Source organism: Hyla sarda, chromosome 2, assembly GCF_029499605.1.
Source record: "Hyla sarda isolate aHylSar1 chromosome 2, aHylSar1.hap1, whole genome shotgun sequence".
NCBI lineage: Eukaryota > Metazoa > Chordata > Amphibia > Anura > Hylidae > Hyla > Hyla sarda.
In genome coordinates, this window is record NC_079190.1 from 431,161,857 (window position 1) to 431,186,860 (window position 25,004).

Sequence of the window (25,004 nt, forward strand, 5' to 3'; positions counted from 1 at the left end):
AACACTCCTACATTCACACCTGGTCAATGTAACGAGCAGTATAGCTCCTAATTCACACCTAGTCAATATCCCAAGCGGATAAAGGACAAAAAGCCAGCAACAAATAGAAAAAAAAAAGGAGACAGTATTGCTCATAATACACACCGGGCTCAAAATTACAGCGGATAGGAGGCAAAAAAAAAAAAAAGGGAGGCAATATAGCTCCTAATTCATACCTGGTCAAAATCACAAAAAATGAAAATAAAAAATATCTTTTTTTTATCCGTACAAGATGATACAAATTTACTCAGGGTGTAACAAGGCCACTTCGCAGATCATAATTAATAAAATAACCTGTCATCAGACCTCTGGTTGAGACCTTCCGGTGCCCGTGTGGCCATCTTCATGATCCAAAATATTTCTCTGGTTCGCAATTTGCGTGTTCTATCCCCACCTCGTAGCGGTTTGGTGACATGCTCTATTGGTATTACTTTCGTACGAGTAATTTTACCTTCATGTTTGTCCCGAAAATGCCGCAATGCTCCTGACAATGCACATGTGAGAATAATGCCCTCCACACATGCACCTGTAATATGTTCAGAAATGTTTCAATTTCCATACTGTTGAACCTATGTACTGCTTCTTACATTTCAAACAAGAAATACAGTATACAACATGGTCCATCTCGCAGGAAATGTAAGTTTTAATAGGAAAGACTAATATTTGTGAATGACTCTATTTGTTGGGTTTTGATCATGAGATGGCACATAAGACATCGTGTCTTTCCACACGGTGTGCTCCCGGAATATCTCAACCAGGCAGTATTAGTCTTTAGTTTATCCTGTCTGAAGAAACTAGGGGAGATCCTGTAGCCAATGGTAATGTTCCTCTTGGCCACACACCTCTCCGAATTTTCTCCAGACATGGATCCTGTTTGAGAATAGGCAAATTCTCCAAGATGATACTTTTAACAGCGTCGAATTGATTCGAAAAAACTGTGGAAAAGACAACTGGATTATTTCTGATTGACTCATTGCTTCTATGTGTTTTGTTTCTACTGCCCCCCAGGTCCAAGTACTCTGACTTTGGTTTGGCCCCAGCAATATTTTCTGCTCTGAAAAATATCACTGTGCTTGTATCCCCTATTCTCAAGCCTCTCTCTGATGAGTTCGCACTCTTGATTAGAGATGAGCGAACTTACAGTAAATTTGATTTGTCACGAACTTCTCGGCTCGGCAGTTGATGACTTTTCCTGCATAAATGAGTTCAGCTTTCAGGTGCTCCGGTGGGCTGGAAAAGGTGGATACAGTCCTAGGAGACTCTTTCCTAGGACTGTATCCACCTTTTCCAGCCCAAACAGAGCACCGGAAAGCTGAACTCATTTATGCAGGAAAAGTCAGCAACCGCCGAGCCGAGAAGTTCGTGACGAATCTATGATAAAGCTCCTCTGTGAAGCAAGCTCTCCGTGCTCTGATGTATTCTCCAACAGGGAGATTTTTGATGGTATGTGGTTCATGGTTACTTGTGGCATAAAGCAGAGATTTACCAGAGATGTGCTTTCTGTATATGTTGGTAGATATACCCTTCTGCATATTATTGGTGAAAAAAATGGATATCCAGAAAAACCATCTCTGTACTGCTATAATTTAAAGTAAACTGGAAGTTATCATTTTTATTATTAAGGTACTGTTGGAAAAGAGACATGACCTGAGGTTCAACAGACCCCCGCCACACCACCAGTATGTCATCTATGTAACGACCATACCAGGTGATGTGGTGGAGGAAGGGATTTTCGGATGTGTGGATGGATCTCTCCTCCCACCATGACATGTACAGGTTGGCCAAGGATGGCGAGAATTTGGCCCCCATTGGACAACCACATGTCTGTAGGAGGAAAGATCCATCAAAAAAGAAAAAATGATGTTTCAAAAGAAAACCAGTGACATCTAATAACTGCTGTAAAACATGAGTAGTTACTATCTCTTCTGAGATGATGTTCCAAAGCAAAAATCACTCTTTCATGGGGTATCACACTGTAAAGCGAGGTGACGTCATAGGACACCCAGGCCATGTCAGGTTCCCACTCTAAGAGCTGTTAATAAATCTTTGGTATCCCTAACATAGCCTGGAGTCCTGGTCATCAGGGGCTGAAGAAGGCTGTCTAACCACATAGACAGACCCCCTTGTGAGTTTTGGGTAGACAGTGGAAAATCAGATATACTGTCTTCACTACAAACAAAAAATCCCGTAGTTTCTCGTCTAAAATACCCTAACTCACACCTTCCTGTAAGATATTAGATAATTTCTCTTGTACCAGAGATGTAGGATTATGAGCTAGAACTCTGTACGTGCTCAAATCATTAAAGGGGTTATTCAGGAAAAAACTTTTTTTGATATCATTTGATATATCAACTGGCTCCAGAAAGTTAAACAGATTTGTAAATTACTTCTGTAAAAAAAAACTTAATCCTTTCCGTACTCATGAGCTTCTGAAGTTGAGTTGTTCTTTTCTGTCTAAGTGCTCTCTGATGACACGTGTCTTGGGAACCGCCAAGTTTAGAAGCAAATCCCCATAGCAAACCTCTTCTAAACTGGGCTGTTCCTGAGACACGTCCAATCAGAGAGCACTTAAACAGAAAAGAACAACTCAACTTCAGAAGCTCATAAGTACTGAAAAGATTAAGATTTTTTAATAGAAGTAATTTACAAATCTGTTTAACTTTCTGGAGCCAGTTGATATTTAAAAAAAAAAGTTTATTCCTGGATAACCCCTTTAAGCATTTTACAGACTTCCAATCTATACAACTCCTTATCCAAGATCACTACCGAGCCGCCCTTATCAGACATACGTATTATGATATCATCAAATTGTTCCAATTCTCTGATGGCTTTGCGGTCCCGAGTAGTGATATTGGCACGAGAAGTGAATTTGGTTTTTGTATCTTGCTCTAGTTGTAACAATTCCCTTTCAATCCTGTGTTGTAAAGTATTCATACACGGTGCCCTAGAATTGATTGGATAGAAAAATGAATTAGTGATTTTGATTCTATCTCTAGTGGATGTAATATCCCCTGGGGTGTTATCTAGGTATTGTAAATCATGCATTTCCGAAACTGCTACTTGATCCTTGAGTGAAAAATGTAATGGTACCCCATACTACCCAAATGGTTGAGATCTGATGGGTTATGAGACTGGGTGTTCATAACTGTCTCTGAATTGAAAAAATGTCTCTTCACTGTCAATGAGCGAATAAAGCGATTAACATCCCACTGGGTCTGGTAGACATCAAAGTTCGTGCTAGGTACAAAATTTTGACCTTTACCAAGTACTTTTATTTGATCACTAGAAATTATTTTTGCTGACATATTCAGGACGGTGAATTGGTTTTTGTCCCCTATTTGTGTTTTCTTTTCTGAGTGTGATATCCGTTGTAATTCTCTTCTTTGGAACCTCCTGCCTGCTCATCTGGTTCACTTCTTCTTTGTGCTGAAGTTTTTGTCTTTGTCTTCTCCACTGGTTTTTACTTTATAGTTTGATGTTCCACCTGTCCACGGCCGCCTCGTTTTTGGCTGAGCACCCTTAGTAACGGTGGAAACATTGGATTTTTTCTTATCTGTGTGTGATTTTGACCAGGTGTGAATTAGGAGTTATATTTCCTCCCTTTTTTGCCCCCTATCCGCTTGTGATTTTGACCAGGTGTGTATTATGAGCAATACTGCCTCCTTTTTTTCTGTTTGTTGTTGGTTTTTGTCACTTATCTGCTTGGGATATTGACTAGGTGTGAATTAGAAGCTATACTGCTTGTTACATTGACCAGGTGTGACTGTAGGAGTGTTGGCCCAGGAGCAATGAAGGGAGTGATAAGCACAAGAGGGAGGAGTTCTATAACCATTTGAATATATATTCGGAATAAGATATTTGATACAATAAAAAGAGGAAACAGACAGACCTCTAGGTATATATAGGTGATTAAATGGATTTGTGTGCAAAATGTGGGCTAGGTAAAGTGAGTGCAAGTGTGGTGTGGAAAAATTAATATAAAATATAATTAAAAAAAACAATAAATAAATAAAATAAAAAGGGAAATATATAATGTAAAAAAATAAAATATATAATGTAAAAAAATAGAATGAATGGGTGATGTAAAATGGGTGGTGAATATGTGAGAGGTGAAGAGATATCAAAATGTATAATTTAAATATATAATTAGAGAAGCTGGTTTAAACAAGTATGTTCCAATTTATTAATATTGAAATATTTCATAACGTATAAGTCCAAGCAGGGCCCTTGCTGTGGAATTTAGGCATAAATATAACAATAAAAAACAGGTATAAGTAGATAGGAATAATAGTTCAATAAAATTATTTATAGTTAATACTGCCACCCATAAGTTGTTTGGAAAAGCCGTTAATTGTATCCAAGGTATCAGTAGTTTTAGGCAGATAGGGGATAGTTCAATGTTTAGTAGCAAGTTTGTAACAAATGAGCACCGATATTGTAGCAAGTTTGAGACAAGTTTGTATCAAGAGGTTGGTGCTGTGCACCATTCACCGCACCGCTTGGAGGCTTCTCCGGGATGATCAGACCTCGCTGTCACGTTCCCTCCCATAGGCTTGCATTGAGGGGGCGGAGCGTGATGTCACACGGGGGCGGAGCCGTGACATCACTATGCTCCGTCCCCCTGATCGCCAGTAATCAGACCCGGTGGCGTGGAAGATCACGGGGGTCCCCATCGGCGAGACCCTCGCGATCGGGCATCTTATCCCTGTTACGCCGAGCGCTCCGGGTCCCTGCTCCTCCCCGGAGCGCTCGCGGTGTTCTCCTCTATGCAGCGCCCCGGTCGGGCCCGCTGACCGGGAGCGCTGCACTGACATTCATGATGGGGATGCGATTCGCATAGCGGGACGCGCCCGCTCGCGAATCGCATCCCAAGCCACTTACCCGTCCCGGTCCCCGGCTATCATATACTGTCGCACGCGGCTCCGCTCTCTAGGGCGCGCGCGCGCCAGCTCTCTAAGATTTAAAGGGCCAGTGCACCAATGATTGGTGCCTGGCCCAATTAGCCTAATTAGCTTCCACCTGCTCCCAGGCTATAATACCTCACTTCCCCTGCACTCCCTTGCCGGATCTTGTTGCTTTAGTGCCTAGAGAAAGCTACTACTGTGTTTGCCATTACTGTGTTCCTGCTATTACTATTGACTACGAACCTTGCCGCCTGCCCCGACCTTCTGCTACGTCTGACCTTGCTTCTGCCTAGTCCTTCTGTCCCACGCCTTCTCAGCAGTCAGCGAGGTTGAGCCGTTACCGGTGGATACGACCTGGTTGCTACCGCCGCAGCAAGACCATCCCGCTTTGCGGCGGGCTCTGGTGAAAACCAGTAGCAACCCTAGAACCGGTCCACCGACACGGTCCACGCCAATCCCTCGCTGACACAGAGGATCCACATCCAGCTAGCCGAATCATAACAATCCCCTATCCTTGTCTATGTCAAGTGCTCTGTGGGCGCAGTAGAGGGCTCAGAAGGGAATGAGCAACAATGGGATCTTGGAGAGTGAATTTTGCTGAAATAGTTTTTGGGGGGCATGTCGCATTTAGGAAGCCCCTATGGTGCCAGAACAGCAGAAAACCCCGCATATGGCATACCATTTTGGAAATTACACCCCTCAAGGCACGTAACAAGGGGTACAGTGAGCCTTAACACCACACAGGTGTTTGACAACTTTTTGTTAAAGTCGGATGTGTAAATGCAAAAGAAATTTGTTTCACTAAAGTGCAGTTTTTTTCCCCCAAATTTACCATTTTTACAAAGGGTAATGGGAGAAAATGCCCCCCCAAAATTTGTAACCCCATTTCTTCTGAGTATGGAAATACCCCATGTTAGGACGTAAAATGCTCTACGGGCAAACTACAATGCTCAGAAGAGAAGGAGTCACATTTGGCTTTTGGAAAGCAAATTTTGCTGAAATGGTTTTGGGGGGGGGCATGTCGCATTTAGGAAGCCCCTATGGTGCCAGAACAGCAAAAAAAACACATGGCATACTATTTTGGAAACTACACCCCTCAACGGAACAAGGAGTACAGGGAGCCTTAACACCTCACAGGTGTTTGACGACTTTTTGTTAAAGTTGGATGTGTAAATGGAAAAATGCTGGTTTTTCCCCAAATTTTCCATTTTTACAAGGGGTGATAGGAGAAAATGACCCCAAAATTTGTAACCCCATCTCTTCTGAGTATGGAAATACCCCATGTGTGGATGTCAAGTGCTCTGCTGGCGCACTACAATGCTCAGAAGAGGAGGAGCGCCATTGAGCTTTTGGAAAGAGAATTTGTTTGGAATGGAAGTCAGGGGCCATGTGCGTTTACAAAGCCCCCCGTGGTGCTAGAACAGTGGATCCCCCCACACTTGACCCCATTTTGGAAACTACACCCCTCACAGAATTTAATAAGGGGTGCAGTAAGCATTTACACCCCACTGCCGTTTGACAGATGTTTGGAACAGTGGGCTGCGCAAATGAAAAATTACATTTTTTCATTTTCACGGACCACTGTTCCAAAAATGTGTCAGACACCTGTGGGGCATAAATGCTCACTGTACACCTTATTACATTACATGAGGGGTTTAGTTTCCAAAATGGGGTCACATATGGGGGGGGTCCATTGTTCTGGCACTATGGGGGCTTTGTAAACACACGTGGCCTTCAATTCCGGACAAATTTTCTCTCCAAAAGCCCAATGGCGCTCCTTCTCTTCTGAGCATTGTAGTGCGCCAGCAGAGCACTTTACATCAGCATATGGGGTATGTTCTTACTCAGAAGAAATGGGGTTACAAATTTTACAGGGCTTTTTTCCTATTTTCCCTTGTGAAAATGAAAAATATAAGGTAATACCAGCATTTTTGTGAAAACTATTTTTTTTTTCATTTTCCCATCCAACTTTAATGAAAATTCTTCAAACACCTGTGGGGTGTTAATGCTAACTATACCCCTTGTTACATTCTGTGAGGGGTGTAGTTTCCAAAATGGGGTCACATAAGGGTATTTATTTTTTTGCGTTTATGTCAGAACCGCTGTAAAATCATCCACCCCTGTGCAAATCACCAATTTAGGCCTCAAATGTACATGGTGCGCTCTCACTCCTGAGCCTTGTTGTGCGTCCGCAGAGAATTTTATGCCCACATATGGGGTATTTCCGTACTCAGGAGAAATTGCGTTACAAATTTTGAGGGTCTTTTTTTTCCTTTTACCGCTTGTGAAAATAAAAAGTATGGGGCAACACCAGCATGTTAGTGTAAAAATTTATCTTTTTTTACACTAACAGGCTGGTGTTGCCCCCAACTTTTCCTTTTCATAAGGGTTAAAGGAGAAAAAGCCCCTCAAAATTTGTATTGCAATTTCTCCCGAGTACGGAAATACCCCATATGTGGCCCTAAACTGCTTCCTTGAAATACGACAGGGCTTTGAAGTGAGAGCTGTTTCAAAACTACAACTCCCAGCATGTACTGACAGACCGTGCATGCTGGGAGTTGTACTATTGCAACAGCTGGAGGCACACTGGTTGGAAAACCTTCAGTTAGGTTCTGTTACCTAACTCAGTATTTTCCAACCAGTGTGCCTCCAGCTGTTGCAAAACTACACCTCTCAGCATGTACTGATCGCCGAAGGGCATGCTGGGAGATGTAGTTATGCAACAGCTGGAGGTATGCAACTACAACTCCCAGCATGTCAAAACAGCTGTTTGCGGTTTGGGCATGCTGGGATTTGAAGTTTTGCAACATCTGGAGGGCTACAGTTTAGAGACCACTGCACAGTGATCTCCAAACTGTGGCCCTCCAGATGTTGCAAAATTACAAATCCCAGCATGCCCAGACAGCAAACTGCTGTGTGGGCATGCTAGGAGTTGTAGTTTTGCAAGATCTGGAGGGATACAGTTTAGAGACCACTGCACAGTGATCTCTAAACTGTAGCCCTCCAGCTGTTTCAGAACTTCAAATCCCAGCATGCCTGATCAGCAAACAGCTGTCTGGGCATGCTCGGAGTTGTAGTTTTGTAACATCTGGAGGGCTACAGTTTAGAGACCACTGTACAGTGGTCTCAAACTGTAGCCCTCCAGATGTTGCTAGGCAACTCACTGGATTCCGTAGGATCCAGGGAGCCGCATCACTGTCCTCTTCTGCCGCCGTCCACCGCCACCGATCGTCGCCTGCTGCCACCGTCGATAGGTAAGTGAACTTCGGCGCCAGTCCTCGTCGGTTCCCCATTACCCTACAGTGGGTGGGCAGAACGGGGGAACCGAGTGTTAACGCCCCCGATCTGCTATTGGTCGTCGCTTGTGAACGACCAATAGCAGGGATAGGAGGGATGGCACCCCTGCCCCCTCACTCCTATCCCTTCAGGGGGATCGTGGGTGTCTTGGACAACCCCGATCCCCCTTATTTTCTGGGTCACCGGAGACCCGTATGACCCGAAATCGCTGCAAATCGCTGGTGTTAATTCACCGACATGGGGGGATCTTAGGACCCCCCTTGGCATTTGCACGGGGTGCCTGCTGATAGATATCAGCAGTCACCCCAGTCCGGTCCCCGGCAGGCACGAGGCAAGGAACAAAATTCTGAAGGACGTACACGTATGTCCTTGGTCCTTAAGGGGTTAAAGAGTACCTGTCACCAATAAAACGTTTAATATAGTGTTCCTTGTTTAATTAGCAGTCACTTTCCCATTCACTTGCTTTTAAAATTATCAACATAAATATGTTTAAAATGTAATATAAAAAATGGCCACTAGATGGCTCTGTTCTCTTCCCTGCTACAATTAATACAGTGAGTTTGGTCTCCTTCCGGCCTGGCAGGAGACCAAACTCAGGAAGTGTTTCTCTGCATGGAGCTTGATTGACAGCCACACAGAAAGTGAAAGCTCCACAGATTCTCACAGAAAGCTGCACAGACTGAAAGCTGCAGGAGAGCCTCACTGATAGCAACACAGACTGAAACATGCACAGAGCCTGAGGTCTTCTATTCATCACAGCACTGCAACCATGTGAGGGCAGAAGTGGTCCCCCAGCAGGCTTCAGTGATGTCATGCCTGCTGGGAAATGCCCACTTTGTCCTGCTGGGAATTTGCGCTTTGCGAGCAAGAAGAAAGGTATGATACACAGCTTTTTAAAGCTCTGAAATTGTTTTTATGGGCAGGAGGAGTGTTAGGGAACATAGCCTGAGGTAGTTGAGGACAGTTTATTTGGGTTATTGCTCTTATGTTATTCAAAATATTAAAATAAAAGAGTGATCAATATTTTAAGCACATTCCATTTCTTCTTTAAGTTTTAATTTTTGTAAAATTAGTAAACTGAAACCTATACATTGGGGGGTTGTTGTAATCAAAGCGACCTACAGAATAAACCGTAAAGTGCTCTTCATGAAGAAAATTTTTTTTAGTTTCCGCAATTTTTTCCCCACTTTGCTGTAAATTGTGTGGTAAAATGAGTGATGTTATTTTAAAGTACAATTGGTCTCAAATTTTCCCCTATTTTATACAAGTACCAAATGCTATTATTAGTGACAAATGACCCCCATGTGGCACCATGCAGTGGTCTCCAAACAGCAGACCTTCAGCTGTTGCCAAACTACAACCCCCAGCATGCCTGGACAGACGTTGGCAACAGCTGGAGGTCCACAGTTTGGAGGTCATTGTCCTAAAATCTCCTGTAGATGTAAGGTGTAGGTGACACAATACTTGTCTCTACAGTCGGGCTGCTCCATTCTAGACAGGAAACAAATAAAAGTTGACGGGAAAAAAAAAAAAAAAAGTTTGAGTGGAGGTCACGTGCTTCCTGTCTAGAGTGGAGCTCCAACCTGCAGCCAGATCCTCCTGGATACACCCAGGCACACGCACATTCCGCTTCCTATGTTGGGCGGTAGAATCAATCTGGCCACGCCCTAAACTTGACGTATTACCTACCAGAATAGGCTAAATTACACACGCGACCATATCACGTACTCTCGCGAGGGTTTGTCCTTCCAGCCCGTGCTGATATTGACTGAGAAACCCCTCGCACTTCCTTTTTCGCCAAGATGGCTCCTAAAGCAAAGAAGGAAGGTGAGAGCTGCGTGGTGAATGGCGCCTTATGCCGGGCCTGTGCGCTGGTTTGTGGCTCTTCAGCCTCCTACAGGACGGCTGGCACCGGCAGGGACCGTAAAGGGGACGTATGAGGGGATGGCAGTCTGCTGGCCGGCTCCATGTGGCCTCCCCTCGGGGTGAGGCCTGGTCGGCTCTGCCGCCGCATGTACCCTGCTGGTGATGACGGGAGGGATCACTGCTGCCCCCGGGGCCGGTGCACGTGATGTTTTTTAGCGATCAAAGTATGATGGATGATGATTCCAGCTTTATGGACTGATGTGCCGGCCCCGAGCAGCCTCCGTGCGGGCTCCACCATCACTAGGGCTGAGACCACCACTGATCTCATACATCACTGACCAGTGTATCTAAGCTCAACCTCTCTCTGCTACATCACTGATCACCCAAGTGGGCCTGCTACATCACTGACTAATGTATCTGAGCTGCTTACCTGCTACATCAGAAGGCTTGGATTAACCAATCCCCTCTGATCACTGTATTGTGAGCCCACCCAGTGCCCTCTGCTACATCACTGATCACTGTATTGTGAGCCCACCCAGTGCCCTCTGCTACATTACTAATCACTGTATTGTGAGCCCACCCAGTGCCCTCTGCTACATCACTGATCACTGTATTGTGAGCCCACCCAGTGCCCTCTGCTACATCACTGATCACTGTATTGTGAGCCCACCCAGTGCCCTCTGCTACATCACTGATCACTGTATTGTGAGCCCACCCGGTGCCCTCTGCTACATCGCTGATCACTCAACAAATGCGTGGTCTCAAATGGCTGGAGGTGCTCAACCCCAAATGCAGTTATGCATATATACTGGGGGAGCAGATCCTGCCCTTGTGGTCCGTTGCTAAGGGCGATCCCCAGCATAAAAATGCATACAATGGAGGATGCCTGCAGCGGACTACAAGTGCCACAATAGAATCCTACACCAGATAAACGGTGTGGATGTAACAATTAGAATAATACAATACAGGAATATGGGTGCACTACTGTGGTAGATGTATACAATGACATTGGCTAATCCCTCAACACTGATGATAAAATTGAGACACTCACCAGTATATACTTATATGAAGGACACACCAGAGCCTGCACACGAACGCCAAGGTTCACATCGCTGATCACTGTAGTGTGAGCCCACGCGGTGCCCTCTGCTACATTGCTGACTGGTGTAGTTGGGCCCATCTTCACCCTGTGTACTCTGCAACAGCACAGACTACTGTCTAAGCCAGGGTTTCCCAACTATGGTGCCTCCAGCTGTTGCAAAACAACTCCCAGCATGCCCGGACAGCTTTGGCTGTCCGGGCATGGTAGGAGTTGTCATTTTGCAACAGCTGGAAGCACCCTAGGTGTAAAACACTAGGGTGTTCAGACATGGAGTATATGCTGTGGATTCTGTTCCTTGTTTAGTTATTTATATTGCTGTAAACAGTATACAATCCCCAGCATATACAATGTGTAGACATTCTGTCCGGGTACCCCAGGTACAGATTACATTCACCAATATGATTTATTACTTATGGATGTATCAGAAATTAACACAGGTTGTTTTAATGTTTTATTGATCAGCTGTCCCTCCCAAGACTGAGGCAAAGTCTAAGGCTCTGAAGGCCAAGAAGGCCGTATTGAAAGGAGTACACAGTCACAAGAAGAAGAAAATCAGGACCTCCCCTACATTCAGGAGGCCTAAGACCCTGAGACTTAGGAGGCAACCCAAGTACCCCAGGAAAAGTGCTCCCACAAGGAACAAGTATGTTGTCTTTTTATATGCGCAAAGTAGAGCAATTGTCCACAGGAGCCAGTCAGATAAGGTGCTACTATAGTTTATACATTACTTAAACGGTCATTCAGATGGAGCAAGGTCTCTGTACTGATTCATTGCAGAAAACGGGCTCCATTATAGTCTCCTGCATTGAGAGCTAGCACTGAGGGGGCTTCACCTGGCTCTATCTAGATCAGGGTTTCCCAATCAGGGTGCCTCCAGCTGTTGCAAAACTACAACTCCCAGCTGGAGGCACACTGGTTGGGAAACACTGATCTAGAGAATGGTGGAGGTCTTTGCACTAAGACCTCGACTGCTCAAAACATGTCTGCCTGAAGTGTTAAAAAAAAAAAAAAAGTTTTAATGGTTTAACCCCTTAACGACAATGTACGTCATTGTGCCGTGGTACTTAACGCACTGACGTACATTTACGCTCCGCCATGTCATGTCCCGGTTGCTATCAGCAGCCAGGGACCCGCAGGCAATGGCGGACACTCGCGATCGTTCCGATGTCTGCCATTAACCCCTCAAATGCCGTGATTTATACAGATCACAGCATCTGCAGCAGTGCAGTACTTTAAATAGATGATCGGATCGCCTGTAGTGCTGCCGCGGGCATCTGGTCATCCATAATGGCGGACGGAGGTCCCCTCACCTGCCTCCGTCTGTCTCCTGGGGTCTTGTGCTCTGGTCGGAGATTGAGCAGACCAGAGCAGAAGATTACAGATAATAGTGACCAGTGGTATATCCTATGCATAGCACTGCACAGTATTAGCAATCAAATGAGTACTATAAATGGTTCCCTAAAAAAATTGATAGATCCAGTCTGAGCAATCAAAATATATTGTTATCCCGGATGGTGTAAATGTAAAAAAGTCTAAAGTTGCTTCTTTTTTGTCACCATTTTATTCCCCCCAAAAAATAATAAAAAGTAAAACCTAAGCAAAAGTGGTACCAATAAAAATGACAGATCACAGCGCAAAAAATGAGCCCTCATATCACCCCATATACGGAAAAATCTGAAAGTATAGGTGGTCAAAATAGGGCAATATCAAACATACTAATTTTGTTAAAATAGTTTGAGATTTGTAGATTGAAGCGGTACAATTATAGAAAAGCATATTTACATGTGTATCATTTTAATCATATTGATCCACAGAATATAGAATGTCATTTTTACCATTGTGTACAGCGTGAAAACAAAACCTTCCAAAATTTGCTAAATTGCATGTTTTTTTATTTTTATTTTTCCCCACAAATATTTTTTTGGGTTGCACCGTACAATTTATGGTAGAATAAGTTATGTAATTACAAAGTACGATTGGTGACTCAAAAAACAAACGCAAAAATAAAATGGGCCTTGTCCTTTAAGGGGTTAAAGCAGTGTGATGACTGGATGGTTTGGTGAATTTCCCCACATTTAATTGGTGCAGTGTTTAATTTTTACATTTTTTTTTCCTTACATTTTGTGAATTACTGGCTGTTAGACAAGTTTTGATTTGATCTTGGAGGCACAAATGATGTATTTTATAGCGATCAAAGACTGAATATCTGTGATTGCACTTATTTCTGCTGATGTGCCTCTAATATCGCACGCAAACCTTAACCCCTTAAGGACCAAGGACGTATGAGTACGTCCTTGGTCCCGCTCCCGTGATATAACGCGGGGTCCCACGGTGACCCCGCATCATATCTCGGCGGGCCTGGCGTTATAGTGAAGCCGGGACCCGCCGCTAATAGTGCGCGGCACTGATCGCGATGCCGCACGCTATTAACCCTTTAGCCGCGTTCTCAAAGCTGAGCCACGTGGCTAAAATTGAAAGTGCAAAGTGCCGGTTAGCTCAGGGAGCTGTTGGGGATCGCTGCGGTGAAATCGCGGCAGCCGAACAGCTGTACTACAGGAGGAAGGTCTCTTACCTAAGTAATACAAATCTGTTTAACATTCTGGCACCAATTGATTTAAAAAGTGTTCCAGGGGAGTACCCCTTTTAAGGTGATTATGTCCATTAGATAAACATCTAACCAATTGGCCAACTATCTAATGTGGTGATGAAAATCCATTATGCCCAACCCATCTGTCAGCAGGCCTCCATACACCTTGGGGTCGGCCAACATGGAAAACACAATTGCAAGGTGTTACTTTGAGCATGGGCTCTTCAGAGACAGTAGACTTTATTGCATATTGAATTCTTCTTCTTTTTTAGGCTTGACCATTATGCCATCATCAAATTCCCCCTGACCACTGAGTCGGCCATGAAGAAGATTGAAGACAATAATACTCTGGTTTTTATTGTTGATGTCAAAGCCAACAAGCACCAGATCAAACAGGCCGTGAAGAAACTGTACGACATTGATGTATCCAAAGTGAACACCCTCATAAGGTGAGCGAACAGCTGAGCCTGTCTTCTAATACATATGCACATGATGGAAAATGTATCCTGACTGATCACCTTGATGTTATCAAAGGAACCACTGATGCCTAGTAGACATGTGACTGCATGTGTATACGGATGAGAATCCTTTCTTAATATTGGATTACTGCTTTTTTCAGGCCCGATGGTGAGAAGAAGGCATACGTCCGTCTTGCTCCAGACTACGATGCGCTTGATGTTGCCAACAAGGTAAAGTCCCTTTTGTTGGTATTCTCTGCTTTAGGCCTTGCGCAAACAATGTATCTAAAATTATGTGGCCTTGTACCTACATATTCCTCAAACTACTGTTATCAGTACAAATGTCTTCCTTCAGTGGGAGCCTAATGGTACCTTGTGGAGGCATATAGTATGAGACCCTGGCACCTAAACCAGTATTACAGTGTTTAGCAAAGGTGAACCTATGCTAAAATGTTATACATCCAGATGTGCCATTCAACCAGTCCCAGTAGAGTTCTCCTGCGAATCCACAAATTACATCGGTGCCACGATTTGGAGACAACTGCATTAGGCTACATTCACACTATTGTTGCACCCTGTCAAGAACTGCTGTCAAACTTGGGCCCCGTTGGACGCTGCTGTTTCTCAGCGAGAATGGCGAAAGACAGCGCAAGCAGTGTATTATGTTCTCCCGCTATTCTCCCTGGCGGTCCCGACAGCCGTCACACTACCGTGTCATGATAGTGTGAAAGGGGCCTTACATGGACACTCCATTGGTATTTACTGTGATTTCCAAGCTACGATCAATACTTACCTTGGTGGGTGATCAATGCTGTCATGCTGTGTAGGGAAGCGCTATGTGCAAATGATGGAAACTTACCCTGTCTGAATACATTGATGTGTTCAAAGGAACCACTGATGCACCATAGTCATAGCGAGGAGTAAACCTGTATGTAGGTGCTCACTCTGCTATAGAATTTAACTTTCATATATTCTAGTTTGCTAAACTTTAAATGATCAAGGTTGTACTGACTTTTTTCTTTTCTTCACAGATTGGCATCATCTAAACACGTCACATGTTCTGTACAGAAATAAATCAAATAAACAAAATTTTTCTTAGTTGCTTTGTCTTTGTGAATGGTAGCTTGTAGTATTTGTTGTAAATGCACAGGGCAGAAGCTCCTGTTAAGGTGAATACGTGAACCGAAGTGTCTGTATTCAACCCATTGACTTGTAAAGGGGGGTGAATCCTAAATGACTGCCTTTCACTCCTGACCAATCGGAGGAAAGGATTGGTGGGCATGTTAAAGACTTTGTCCTCCTTGGAAATAAGTGACCATTAGGAGTGTCTGGCAGAGGCTTATTCTGTCACTCTGTAAACATACATACATACATGCTGACGTTCACACAGATTTTCCAGATATATTTTTGTAGTTCAAAAATATGGTGTCCATGGCCATCTTATTTTTAAGAAAACAAATTTTTCACTTTTTTATGGACCTACATAAAATGAGGGAAAAGGAGCGCATCCTTTCTATGCACCATGATCAGTGCTGTTTGAGATGAATCATGGAGATTTATAAAAAAATATATAGATCATTCTCCTGTGCAGAGAAGCTGCTAATAGCAACCAGACTAAACAAACTAAGAAGCAATCTGGTTCCTAAGCAACTGGTCCACTTTTCTTAGTTAAAGGGGAACTCCAGTACAGAACATCTTATACCATACCCGGCACCCCAGCCCTCTCCATGCATGGAGTGACCCCTGTTCTGTGCACAGATTAATGTTGAATACTGCACAAAGTAGTGGCCCCCTACGTGTATCTCTATGGGAGAGCTGGATATACAGCGATACATGGAGGCACATGTTAGCCATCACTTTGGGCCCTAGTCAACGGTAATCCATGCACGGATGTTGCTCCAGGCACACAATTGAGGGGGTCCTAGTGGTCAGACTCCCACAATCAGACTTGGCCCACTTTTCACAGGAAAGGGATAAGATGTTCTGTGCCGCAGTTTCCCCTTAAATCCCACTTATGGTTTTTAATGTCTGGGATCAGTTTTCTCTAACCCCAACCATTAGTGTTGCATGCTGCTGTTGTATTCCCATAATGTACAGGCACTCTTAGTTTAGAACAGGTTTGGGAAACCTTTTTCAAAAATTCGGCCGAGGGCTATTTGGCTAACCGATCGTTCACAAGCCATAAATAAACTTAAAAATGTACCTGTTTTGGTTAAATCGTATTCATTTATCATTAATGTGCTGTCAAACTGCTTCTCTGACGAGAGTCATGATATCTGATTTTGGTGCTTCTACTTGTAACTGCTTCAAGGTTTGTCAGTCACTTTGGAGATTGCCCCGTATATAGGACACTCATGTCTTGGCCCACTGTAGGTAGGACCTCCCTAAAGATTAAATGGAAAAACATACCTCAGCCTTGTAGTCATTGCATGTAAATATTTCATGAAACCCAAAAACCCTGTTATCTGTAGTAGAATATTTGACACAGTCCTGACCTCAGTATCTGAGGAAAGGGATTTAGGAGTAATTATTTCAGAAGACTTGGGGTGCGTTCCCACAGGGCGTATACGCAGCGTATTTGACGCTGCGCAAAATGTATGGCAGCAGCGGGAAATACGCTGCGTATCCCTTGCTCACTATACACACAGGGCTTTCCGGCGACAGCCCTATGTGTGTAGTGAGTTTTGGAGGCGGAGCCGCGCGTCCCAGATACGCCGGCACACGGCCCCGCCTCCAAAACTCACTACACACATAGGGCTGCCACCGGAAAGCCCTGTGTGTATAGTGAGCAAGGGATACGCAGCGTATTTCCCGCTGCTGCCATACATTTTGCGCAGCGTCAAATACGCTGCGTATATGCCCTGTGGGAACGCACCCTAAAAGGTAGGAAGACTATGTAATAGAGCAACAGGAAATGCTGAATGCTTGGATGTATAGGGAGAGGTATAAGCAGTAAGATAAGTGCTCATGCTGCTGTACACTGGTGAGACCTCATTTGTAGTATTGTTTGCAGTACTGGAGGCCGGATCTCCAGAAGGATATAGATAAATTGGAAAGTGTTAAGATACTAAACTAGTACACAGGTTGTAGGATAAAACTTAGGGTGCATGCACACCATGTTTTCAGGCTGCCGAATCCGGCTGGGGAGGGGGAAAACTGCACTCCCGTACCCCAGCGCTGAAATCCATTGACTTTAATGAGCCGACCGTAGTCAGTTTGACGCCGGTCAGCTTATTTTTGACCCGTATCTGGTTTTGTGACCGGACCTAAAACCGTAGTATACTACGGTTTTAGGTCCAGTCACAAAAACCGGATACGGGGAAGAAAGGAGCCGACTGGAGTCAAACAGTGACTACAGTCGGCTCATTTAAGTCAATGGATTTCAGCGCTGGATTTCAGGAGTGGGCCAGTTGAATGAGGGGTACTCCGGTGGAAATTTTTTTTAAATGAACTGGTGCCAGAAAGTTAAACAGATTTGTAAATTACTTCTATTAACAAATCTTAATCCTTCCAGTACTTTTTAGCAGCTATTTGCTACATAGGAAATTCTTTATTTTTTGAATTTCTTTTTTGTGTTCTCCACAGTGCTCTCTGCTGACGCCTGAATCAGGAACTGTCCAGAGCAGGAGAAAATCCCCATAGCAAACCAATGCTTCTCTGGACAGTTACTGACACGGACAGAGGTGTCAGCAGAGAGCACTGTGGACAAGACAAAAAGTAAAGAATTTCCTCTGTAGCATACAGCTGTTAAAAAGTACTTAAAGGATTAAGATTTTTTTAATAGAAGTAATTTAAAAATCTGGATAAGGAAAAGATAATGTGTAGATCACTTATGAAACAGCGGGGATATAGTGCTTGAGGTTAAAGGTGATACCCCCACCCAAGGGGCCTAATCTAATGAGGAAAGAATATATATAAAATATATAGAAACCAGTCCTCTATTGCTTTTTACTATACCCCTAGTGCTTTAGAGGAAAGAGATTAAATCAATAGTATGTGGATCCAATTGTTTGAGTGAAAATATAAGTGTATTTATTATATAAAACAATATAGGGTATACAGCCAATCACCTAGCAGGGCCCTTGCAGGTGAGTGGTAGATAATAAAGTAATATAATATTAAAATGATAGAAATGATGGTAACAATAATAGCAATAAAATAGCACAAAAAAGCAAAAGATGTGTGAATATCTACTGTAAAGATAAAAAGTCTCTTTTCAATAGTCACAAGTCTCTTTGAAAAAATGCAAGGACAAAGTCCATCAATGGTGTGAGCTAGTACCACGAATATTGCAAGTGCCGGGAGTATCACAAGTGTCATGTAGTCTGAGTCTCAATAGTAGCGCTTATCAGTGGTAAATTGTGGGAATAATTCAGTTGTGAGGCCTGCAACAGTGTTGCAGTCTTAGACACAGTAGCAAGTCATCTCGATCTGTAAGTATATTGCAATTCCAAGAACAATGTAGCGAATGTATCGCGGTGCACAGCACCACTCACCCTCCTCAACGAGCTTGTACAGCCGCGATATCTTTCGATGCGGTGCCTGTCTGTGTTCCAGTCGGGGTGAGTGGTTCTCCGGGGGCTCCGAGTGTCCTGGGCTGGCACGGAGAGGCGTCCGGCCTAGTAGGGTGGTGTCCAGGAGTTTTGCCGTCGGGCTGTGGATGAATGGATGGCTGACAACAGGTGCGTGTCTGAATGATGCGCGCGTTGTGGTGGTCCTGATACCACAGACATCCAGCGGTTGCAAGTCGGTTATTGAGCGGATAGTCTTTAAGTGAAATACACTTAATGTCTTTGTGCTTTAAACAGGGTCAGACGCGTTTCAAAGCCACAGGATTTTTCTTCAGTGACCGAAAGGGAACTTAAAGGATTAAGATTTTTTTAATAGAAGTAATTTAAAAATCTGGATAAGGAAAAGATAATGTGTAGCTCACTTATGATACAGAGGGGATATAGTGCTTTGGTTTTGTCATGTTCTGACAGCCATAACTTTTATTTTTCATCCAATGCCATTGTGAGAAGGCTTATTTTTTGCGGGACGAGCTGTACTTTTTATTAAAACAAGAAAGCAGTTCCAGCTCAACTGATGGTAAATGGCCGAAGCACGGATTCCAATGCTGGGCAGCATAGCACGTATGAAGAAACAAAGAGGATCCAGCTCTCTTGAAGATGCTAAAATCGTGGATTTTTTTCCAAACAGACATACACATGGACAGCATTACATACACATGGACAGCATGTAACAGATGACGCGTTTCAAGTGCATGGGTGCTCTTAGTCGTACACTAATGAGACAGATACACAGGTTTATATAGGGAGGGTAATTCACCTGGGTCATGGCTAGAGATGAGCGAACTTACAGTAAATTCGATTCGTCACGAACTTCTCGGCTCAGCAGTCGATGTCTTTTCCTGCATAAATTAGTTCAGCTTTCAGGTGCTCCCATGGGCTGGAAAAGGTGGATACAGTCCTAGGAGACTCTTTCCTAGGAATGTATCCACCTTTTCCAGCCCACCGGAGCACCTGAAGTCATCAACTGCCGAGCGGAGAAGTTCGTGACAAATCGAATTTACTGTAAGTTCGCTCATCTCTAGTCATGACACATGAGCCAGAGGAATTTAACCCCTTATTTAAAATAAATATGTAATAACAATAAAAAATGAGAATATAGTTACTGCACAAGTCCAGTAGTTGAAACAAATACTAGAAATGCAGAATCACATCCTACCGTTTATTCAAACATGATGGAACCCGTGTGGCTAGGTTTAAAATCCAAAATATTTCTCTATTGAACAGTTTCTGCCTATGATTACCCCTCTTAAAGGGGGATTAACTCTCTCAATTGCAGAAAATGACAAAGAAGAGAGAACCATCATGTTTATCAGCACAATGTTTTGATACTGTGGAGACATTTTGAGATGCAAAGTGGGGAATGGCCGACAAATGTTTTAGTACCCTAACTTTTAAGGGGTTCGTAGTGCAGCCTACATATTGGACTCGGCAAGTGGGGCATGAAACAAAATAAACCACAAATGTGGTATTGCAGTTTATATATTGCTTTATATCATAAGATTTATTTGTCACATAAGATGTGAACATTTTGGTGATCTGCATCACATTGCAACAAGTGCAGCCATTGTGTCCGCACTTGAATGATCCCTTATATGAAAACCATGATGAAATAGTGGAATGAGATGTTTCAAAAAGGTTGGTGGATACTATTTGCTCGATAGTCGGTGCCTTCTTGGCAACGCACCTATATCCGGACTTGTTGACACAAGAAAAAAGAGGATCAGAAAGTATCATTGGCATATATTTATGTGTTATCTTGCATATGAATGAAAACTCATGCGTACGTCCAGTTGGGCTAACAGGCAAGAAACTCTGATCTATGCATACATCCTGGGGCAGGAAGGGGTTAAGCACATATGGGATAGGTAAAGACTATCCTTTATATAAGATAGAGTTAGGTATAAGGCTATCCTTCATATAAAATAGGTCCAGGGACTATTGATAGTATTCAGATTATTGGGCAGACTAGATGGGCCAAATGGTTCTTATCTGCTGGCACATTCTATGTTTCTATCTCTGCAAAATCTTTTGCAGTTCAAGAAGATTATTATTATTTTTTTTTATATTGTTAGCACTACAAGCTATCTCACTGATATGGTCAGGAGCGGCGAAGTAAAAAATTTACATGCAGCATAATTTTACGCCATAGATTTTCCAGCAATGACTCCACCTTAAAATCTGCTCGTGTTCCTCTTTTGTGGCCCAATAGGGGGTCATTCCCTTACAATATTTATCTGTGCTAGTAACTATAAATACTATTCTTTCCCATGCTTTAAACTTGTTTTACAGGATCAGAAAAGGATCCTAAGTTCCTATGCTTCTATGTCCGGAGATGTTATAGATCTGCAGTTGTTATGGAGAGAAAGCGTTTCTGGGCATACAAAGAAGCTGGCACACAGTAAAGCTTATGAAAACTGTTTAACATGTTCACACGGTCCAGCTTTGTTTCCTCGGAATCTTCTGTACTTTTCTCTCAACTAAAAGCAACAAATGACTGGTTCTCAGCCCATGTTCTGTGTCACACTCTGAGCTCGGACACCAAGTAGAACCTTTTGTTTAGTCATTATTCCTTCCCGAAGAGTTTTGGAAATCCTTAAATCAATAAAATAACATGTATAGCAGCTCCAGGTTGGGAGAACAAGGCTTCTATTTTTTTTCGTACAGTCTTTGTCCCACCATTAGAAGTTAACGCCTGTTCCCCAGGAGAGGGATAACTGGTTGCGGGTGGTGTGACATCTGGGAGTCCATGCGGTCTCAAGAGCAGGGACCCAAAGCTCTTGTAAAAACGTGTGGTGAGTGGTGGTCCACCTTTTTTTTAAACTTTCAAATCTGTGGATCTATTTCCTGAATCCATATAGAGACGTAAAAATAACATGTCGGTAGGTGGTGGGATCTATGGAATACAGCTTCCTCTCACACCTAAGTGCTGCATCTTAGGCCACAATGGATGTAGGGAGTCCTGCGGATCCTTTATCTGGCAAGGAAACTTAATGCCCAGTTTTAGCTCTGCGCTACTTCCCCTGTTCTCCATGAGTTAGTTACCTGGGTGTCCCTTGTTGTTCACCTTGAAAGGGGGATGTACAAAAAGCGGAAAGTGTTGCCCAAGTTCACTTGTGTTTGGGGCCCGTGGTTTAGGGAGTACCGCATGGGAGGTTCACAGTGGTAGCTGTTCTGTCTCTTCTGTCCTTGAAGGAGAAGTCTCAGGGCTGCCTGCATATAAAACAAACACGACTCTTCTACCACCGCTCCCTCGGTGTCCCAGTATTCCCTTCTGCTCCTCCACCTTCTTTCTGGTCTGGCTCTGGTCAGTGCATCATGGAGCTGGTCAGCAAATCACTGGCTGCTGTGATGTCCAGCATTGGTCGCCTAGACTCAATGCATCACACTGCCGCTCAGCCTACTGCTGCCCAAGACAGTTGTGGCCGCCAATTTGCTGAGCCTCAATGTGACGCTTTGACCATGGTCAGACCAGGAAGAAGACGGCAGTGGAGGAGCGGAACAAGATATCGGGACACCAGGGGAGCGGCGACAAGTGAGTCCCGTTTATTGTTTTATTTGCAGGCAGCCCGGGCATTATACAAAAATGTTTTACTATGATATGAGCTATGGTTGGGGGGGGTCGTTCCGTTACAAACATCTTCTCATCTTAGCTCAGGCCTTTTTTTTTTTTATATGTCTCCTTCCTACAGACTGGGTAGAGTGGAGTCCAAAGGATATGCTTAATATTTTTTCTTTATGTGTGCCTTTCTACTTCATATTTGTGCCATGAATTGCCTATATTTTCTACTTAGGTATTCTTTTGTAAATATTTTTGTGAATAGGGGGAGGGGGAATCAGTGTGATTTAAAGGGTACCTCTCATCAAATAAACTTTTGATATATTTTTGAATAATGAATGTTGAATAACTTTCCAATAGCATGTTAATGAAAAATATGCTTCTTTCTATTGTATTTTTCCCGATCAGTCCTGTCAGCAAGCATTTCTGACTCATGCTGGAGTCCTAAATACTCAGAGCTGCCAGCCTGCTTTGTTCACAGCCAAACAGGCTGTGAACAAAGCAGGCTGGCAGCTCTGAGTGTTCTCCTTTGTGAACAAAGCAGACTGGCAGCTCGTAGTGTTTAGGACTCCAGCATGAGTCTGAAATGCTTGCTGCCAGGACTGGTAGGGAGACCCCTAGTGGTCATTTCTTCAAAGTGGAAAATTAAATAGAAAGAAGCATATTTTTTTAATAACATGCAATTGTAAAGTTATTCTGCATACATTAATCTATAATATATCAAAAGTTTTTTTGATGAGAGGTACCCTTTAATGTTTTTGGAAAATGTTAATAAAATTATCTGATTAAAAAAAAAACGTGTATCAGGACCAGGTGAGAGAAACCAAGCTCCCTTAAAAGGAGTTGTGCAGGATTAGAAAAATATGGCTGCTTTCCTACAAACACAAAATCCAATTGTCAATGGATTGTGTCTAAAATTGCAGCTCAGATCCATTAAAGTGAATGGGGGGGGGGGGCAATGCTGGAGGCTATATGTCTGTGTACTGCCCTACTTCAGTGCTCCGACCACCGCTCCTCCGGTCTGGTGCCATGATCAACTTTACTGCTATGGTCTATTGGCCATAGCAGTATGTCCCAGAACTGGAGGAGCAGAGGTCTGAGCACCGAAGCTGAAGTGCCCCTGGTAACTTGTCATGCCGGCAAACATGTGCATCTTCCTGCACACTGCTCCATTCATATGGGTGCACAGCAGGAACGTGCAGCAGCTACCTCCTGGTAGCCACTACCTATAGGGAGGGAAAACCACCTACTGGAGAAAACTACATACTGGGGAACCAGGGGCACTAACTTACTAAGGGAAACTACATGCTGAGCGCACCTATATAAAGGGGGACACCAACTTACTTAGGAAAACTACATACTGAGAGCCCCTATATAAAGGGTGGACACCAACTTACTTAGGGAAACTACATACTGAGCGCACCTATATAAAGGGGGGACACCAACTTACTTAGGGAAACTACATACTGAGCGCACCTATATACAGGGGGACACCTACCAAATGGAGAAACTACTAGGGGAACCTATCTACCTAATAAGGGGGCTTACCTACTCATTTAACTGTGCGTGACACCAAAGGGTGGCATTATGACTGTTTGGGATCCTATAAGTGGTGAAGAGGGGAGGGTTCTGGAATAGTGCAGAACTTAAAGGGGTACTCCGCCCCTAGACATCTTATCCCCTATCCAAAGGATAGGGGATAAGATGTCAGATCGCCGGGGTCCCGCTGCTGAGGAGCCCCGGAATCACTGCTGCAGCACCCCGCTATCATTACTGCGCAGAGCGAGATCGCTCTGCACGTAATGATGGGCAATACAGGGGCCGGAGCATCATTACGTCACGGCTCCACCCCTCGTGACGTCACAGCCGGCTCCGTCAATACAAGTCTATGGGAGGGGGCGTGGCGGTCATCTCGCCCCCTGCCCTAGACTTGCATTAAGGGGACGGGCCGTGATGTCATGAGGGGCGGAGCCATGACGTCACGCTGCTCCGGCCCCTGTATCGCCCGTCATTACGCACAGAGCGAACTCGCTCTGTGCAGTAATGATGGCGGGGTGCCGCAGCGGCGATACCGGGGCTCCCCAGCAGCGGGACCCCGGCGATCTGACATCTTATCCCCTATCCTTTGGATAGGGGATAAGATGCCATGGGCGGAGTACTCCTTTAAGATGTTTGTCTGGAAGTTGTGGTTGGAGATATTTGTCATGTCGGGCTGGGCTTGATGAAGAAGAAAATGGAAAGTGAACTATTCTGATAAGAGAAGACATCACCTGTGAGTGACTGCACTGTAATCTACAATTACTGCACTGTAATCTACACAATTTACAGTGATATATAGATGTTTTGTATTGCTTCTTTGTAGGCATTTTTTGTCCTAGAAAATGGTTGACATTACTTTTTTCATCTGTGATACCAATATCAGTGGCATTTATCACACCAGCTTCCTGGGTCGGACATGACAGCAGTTGTTATTACAAGTGGCAATAAATCACAATATGCTAGGCAGGAAAGCTGTGATGTAATCATAAGCTATTACATTAGTTTTTTTGCACCCATTTTAAAAAACAAGTAAGCAAGAGTTTTTGTTTCTCTTTTGTGCATGGACTACATGGAAAGATAGTAAT

General features: G+C 43.8%; 1 protein-coding gene and 4 non-coding genes across 5 annotated transcripts; all 5 read left to right on the forward strand.

The window, feature by feature from the left end:
* The first annotated feature begins 9,914 nt into the window (after positions 1–9,914).
* Positions 9,915–15,351, forward strand: RPL23A (ribosomal protein L23a). Its single transcript, XM_056559086.1, has 5 exons — positions 9,915–10,067; positions 11,671–11,851; positions 14,068–14,244; positions 14,415–14,484; positions 15,285–15,351. The coding sequence occupies exons 1-5, from the start codon at positions 10,043–10,045 to the stop codon at positions 15,297–15,299; spliced, it is 468 nt and encodes a 155-aa protein (XP_056415061.1). The 5' UTR covers positions 9,915–10,042; the 3' UTR covers positions 15,300–15,351.
* Positions 10,302–10,371, forward strand: LOC130359745 (small nucleolar RNA Z17). The gene has a single exon (XR_008890429.1). It is a non-coding gene; the product is annotated as a small nucleolar RNA Z17 (small nucleolar RNA).
* Positions 13,374–13,445, forward strand: LOC130359744 (small nucleolar RNA Z17). Its single transcript, XR_008890428.1, has one exon. It is a non-coding gene; the product is annotated as a small nucleolar RNA Z17 (small nucleolar RNA).
* On the forward strand, positions 14,279–14,344 carry LOC130359740 (small nucleolar RNA SNORD42). Its single transcript, XR_008890424.1, has one exon. It is a non-coding gene; the product is annotated as a small nucleolar RNA SNORD42 (small nucleolar RNA).
* On the forward strand, positions 15,092–15,156 carry LOC130359739 (small nucleolar RNA SNORD42). The gene has a single exon (XR_008890423.1). It is a non-coding gene; the product is annotated as a small nucleolar RNA SNORD42 (small nucleolar RNA).
* Positions 15,352–25,004: the final 9,653 nt, after the last annotated feature.

Coding starts and splice junctions, on each gene's coding strand:
- RPL23A (XM_056559086.1), top strand. CDS start 10,043: ATGGCTCCTAAAGCAAAGAAGGAAG. Junction 11,852..14,067: donor AGTGCTCCCACAAGGAACAA/GTATGTTGTCTT, acceptor CTTCTTTTTTAG/GCTTGACCATTATGCCATCA. Junction 14,245..14,414: donor AAAGTGAACACCCTCATAAG/GTGAGCGAACAG, acceptor TGCTTTTTTCAG/GCCCGATGGTGAGAAGAAGG.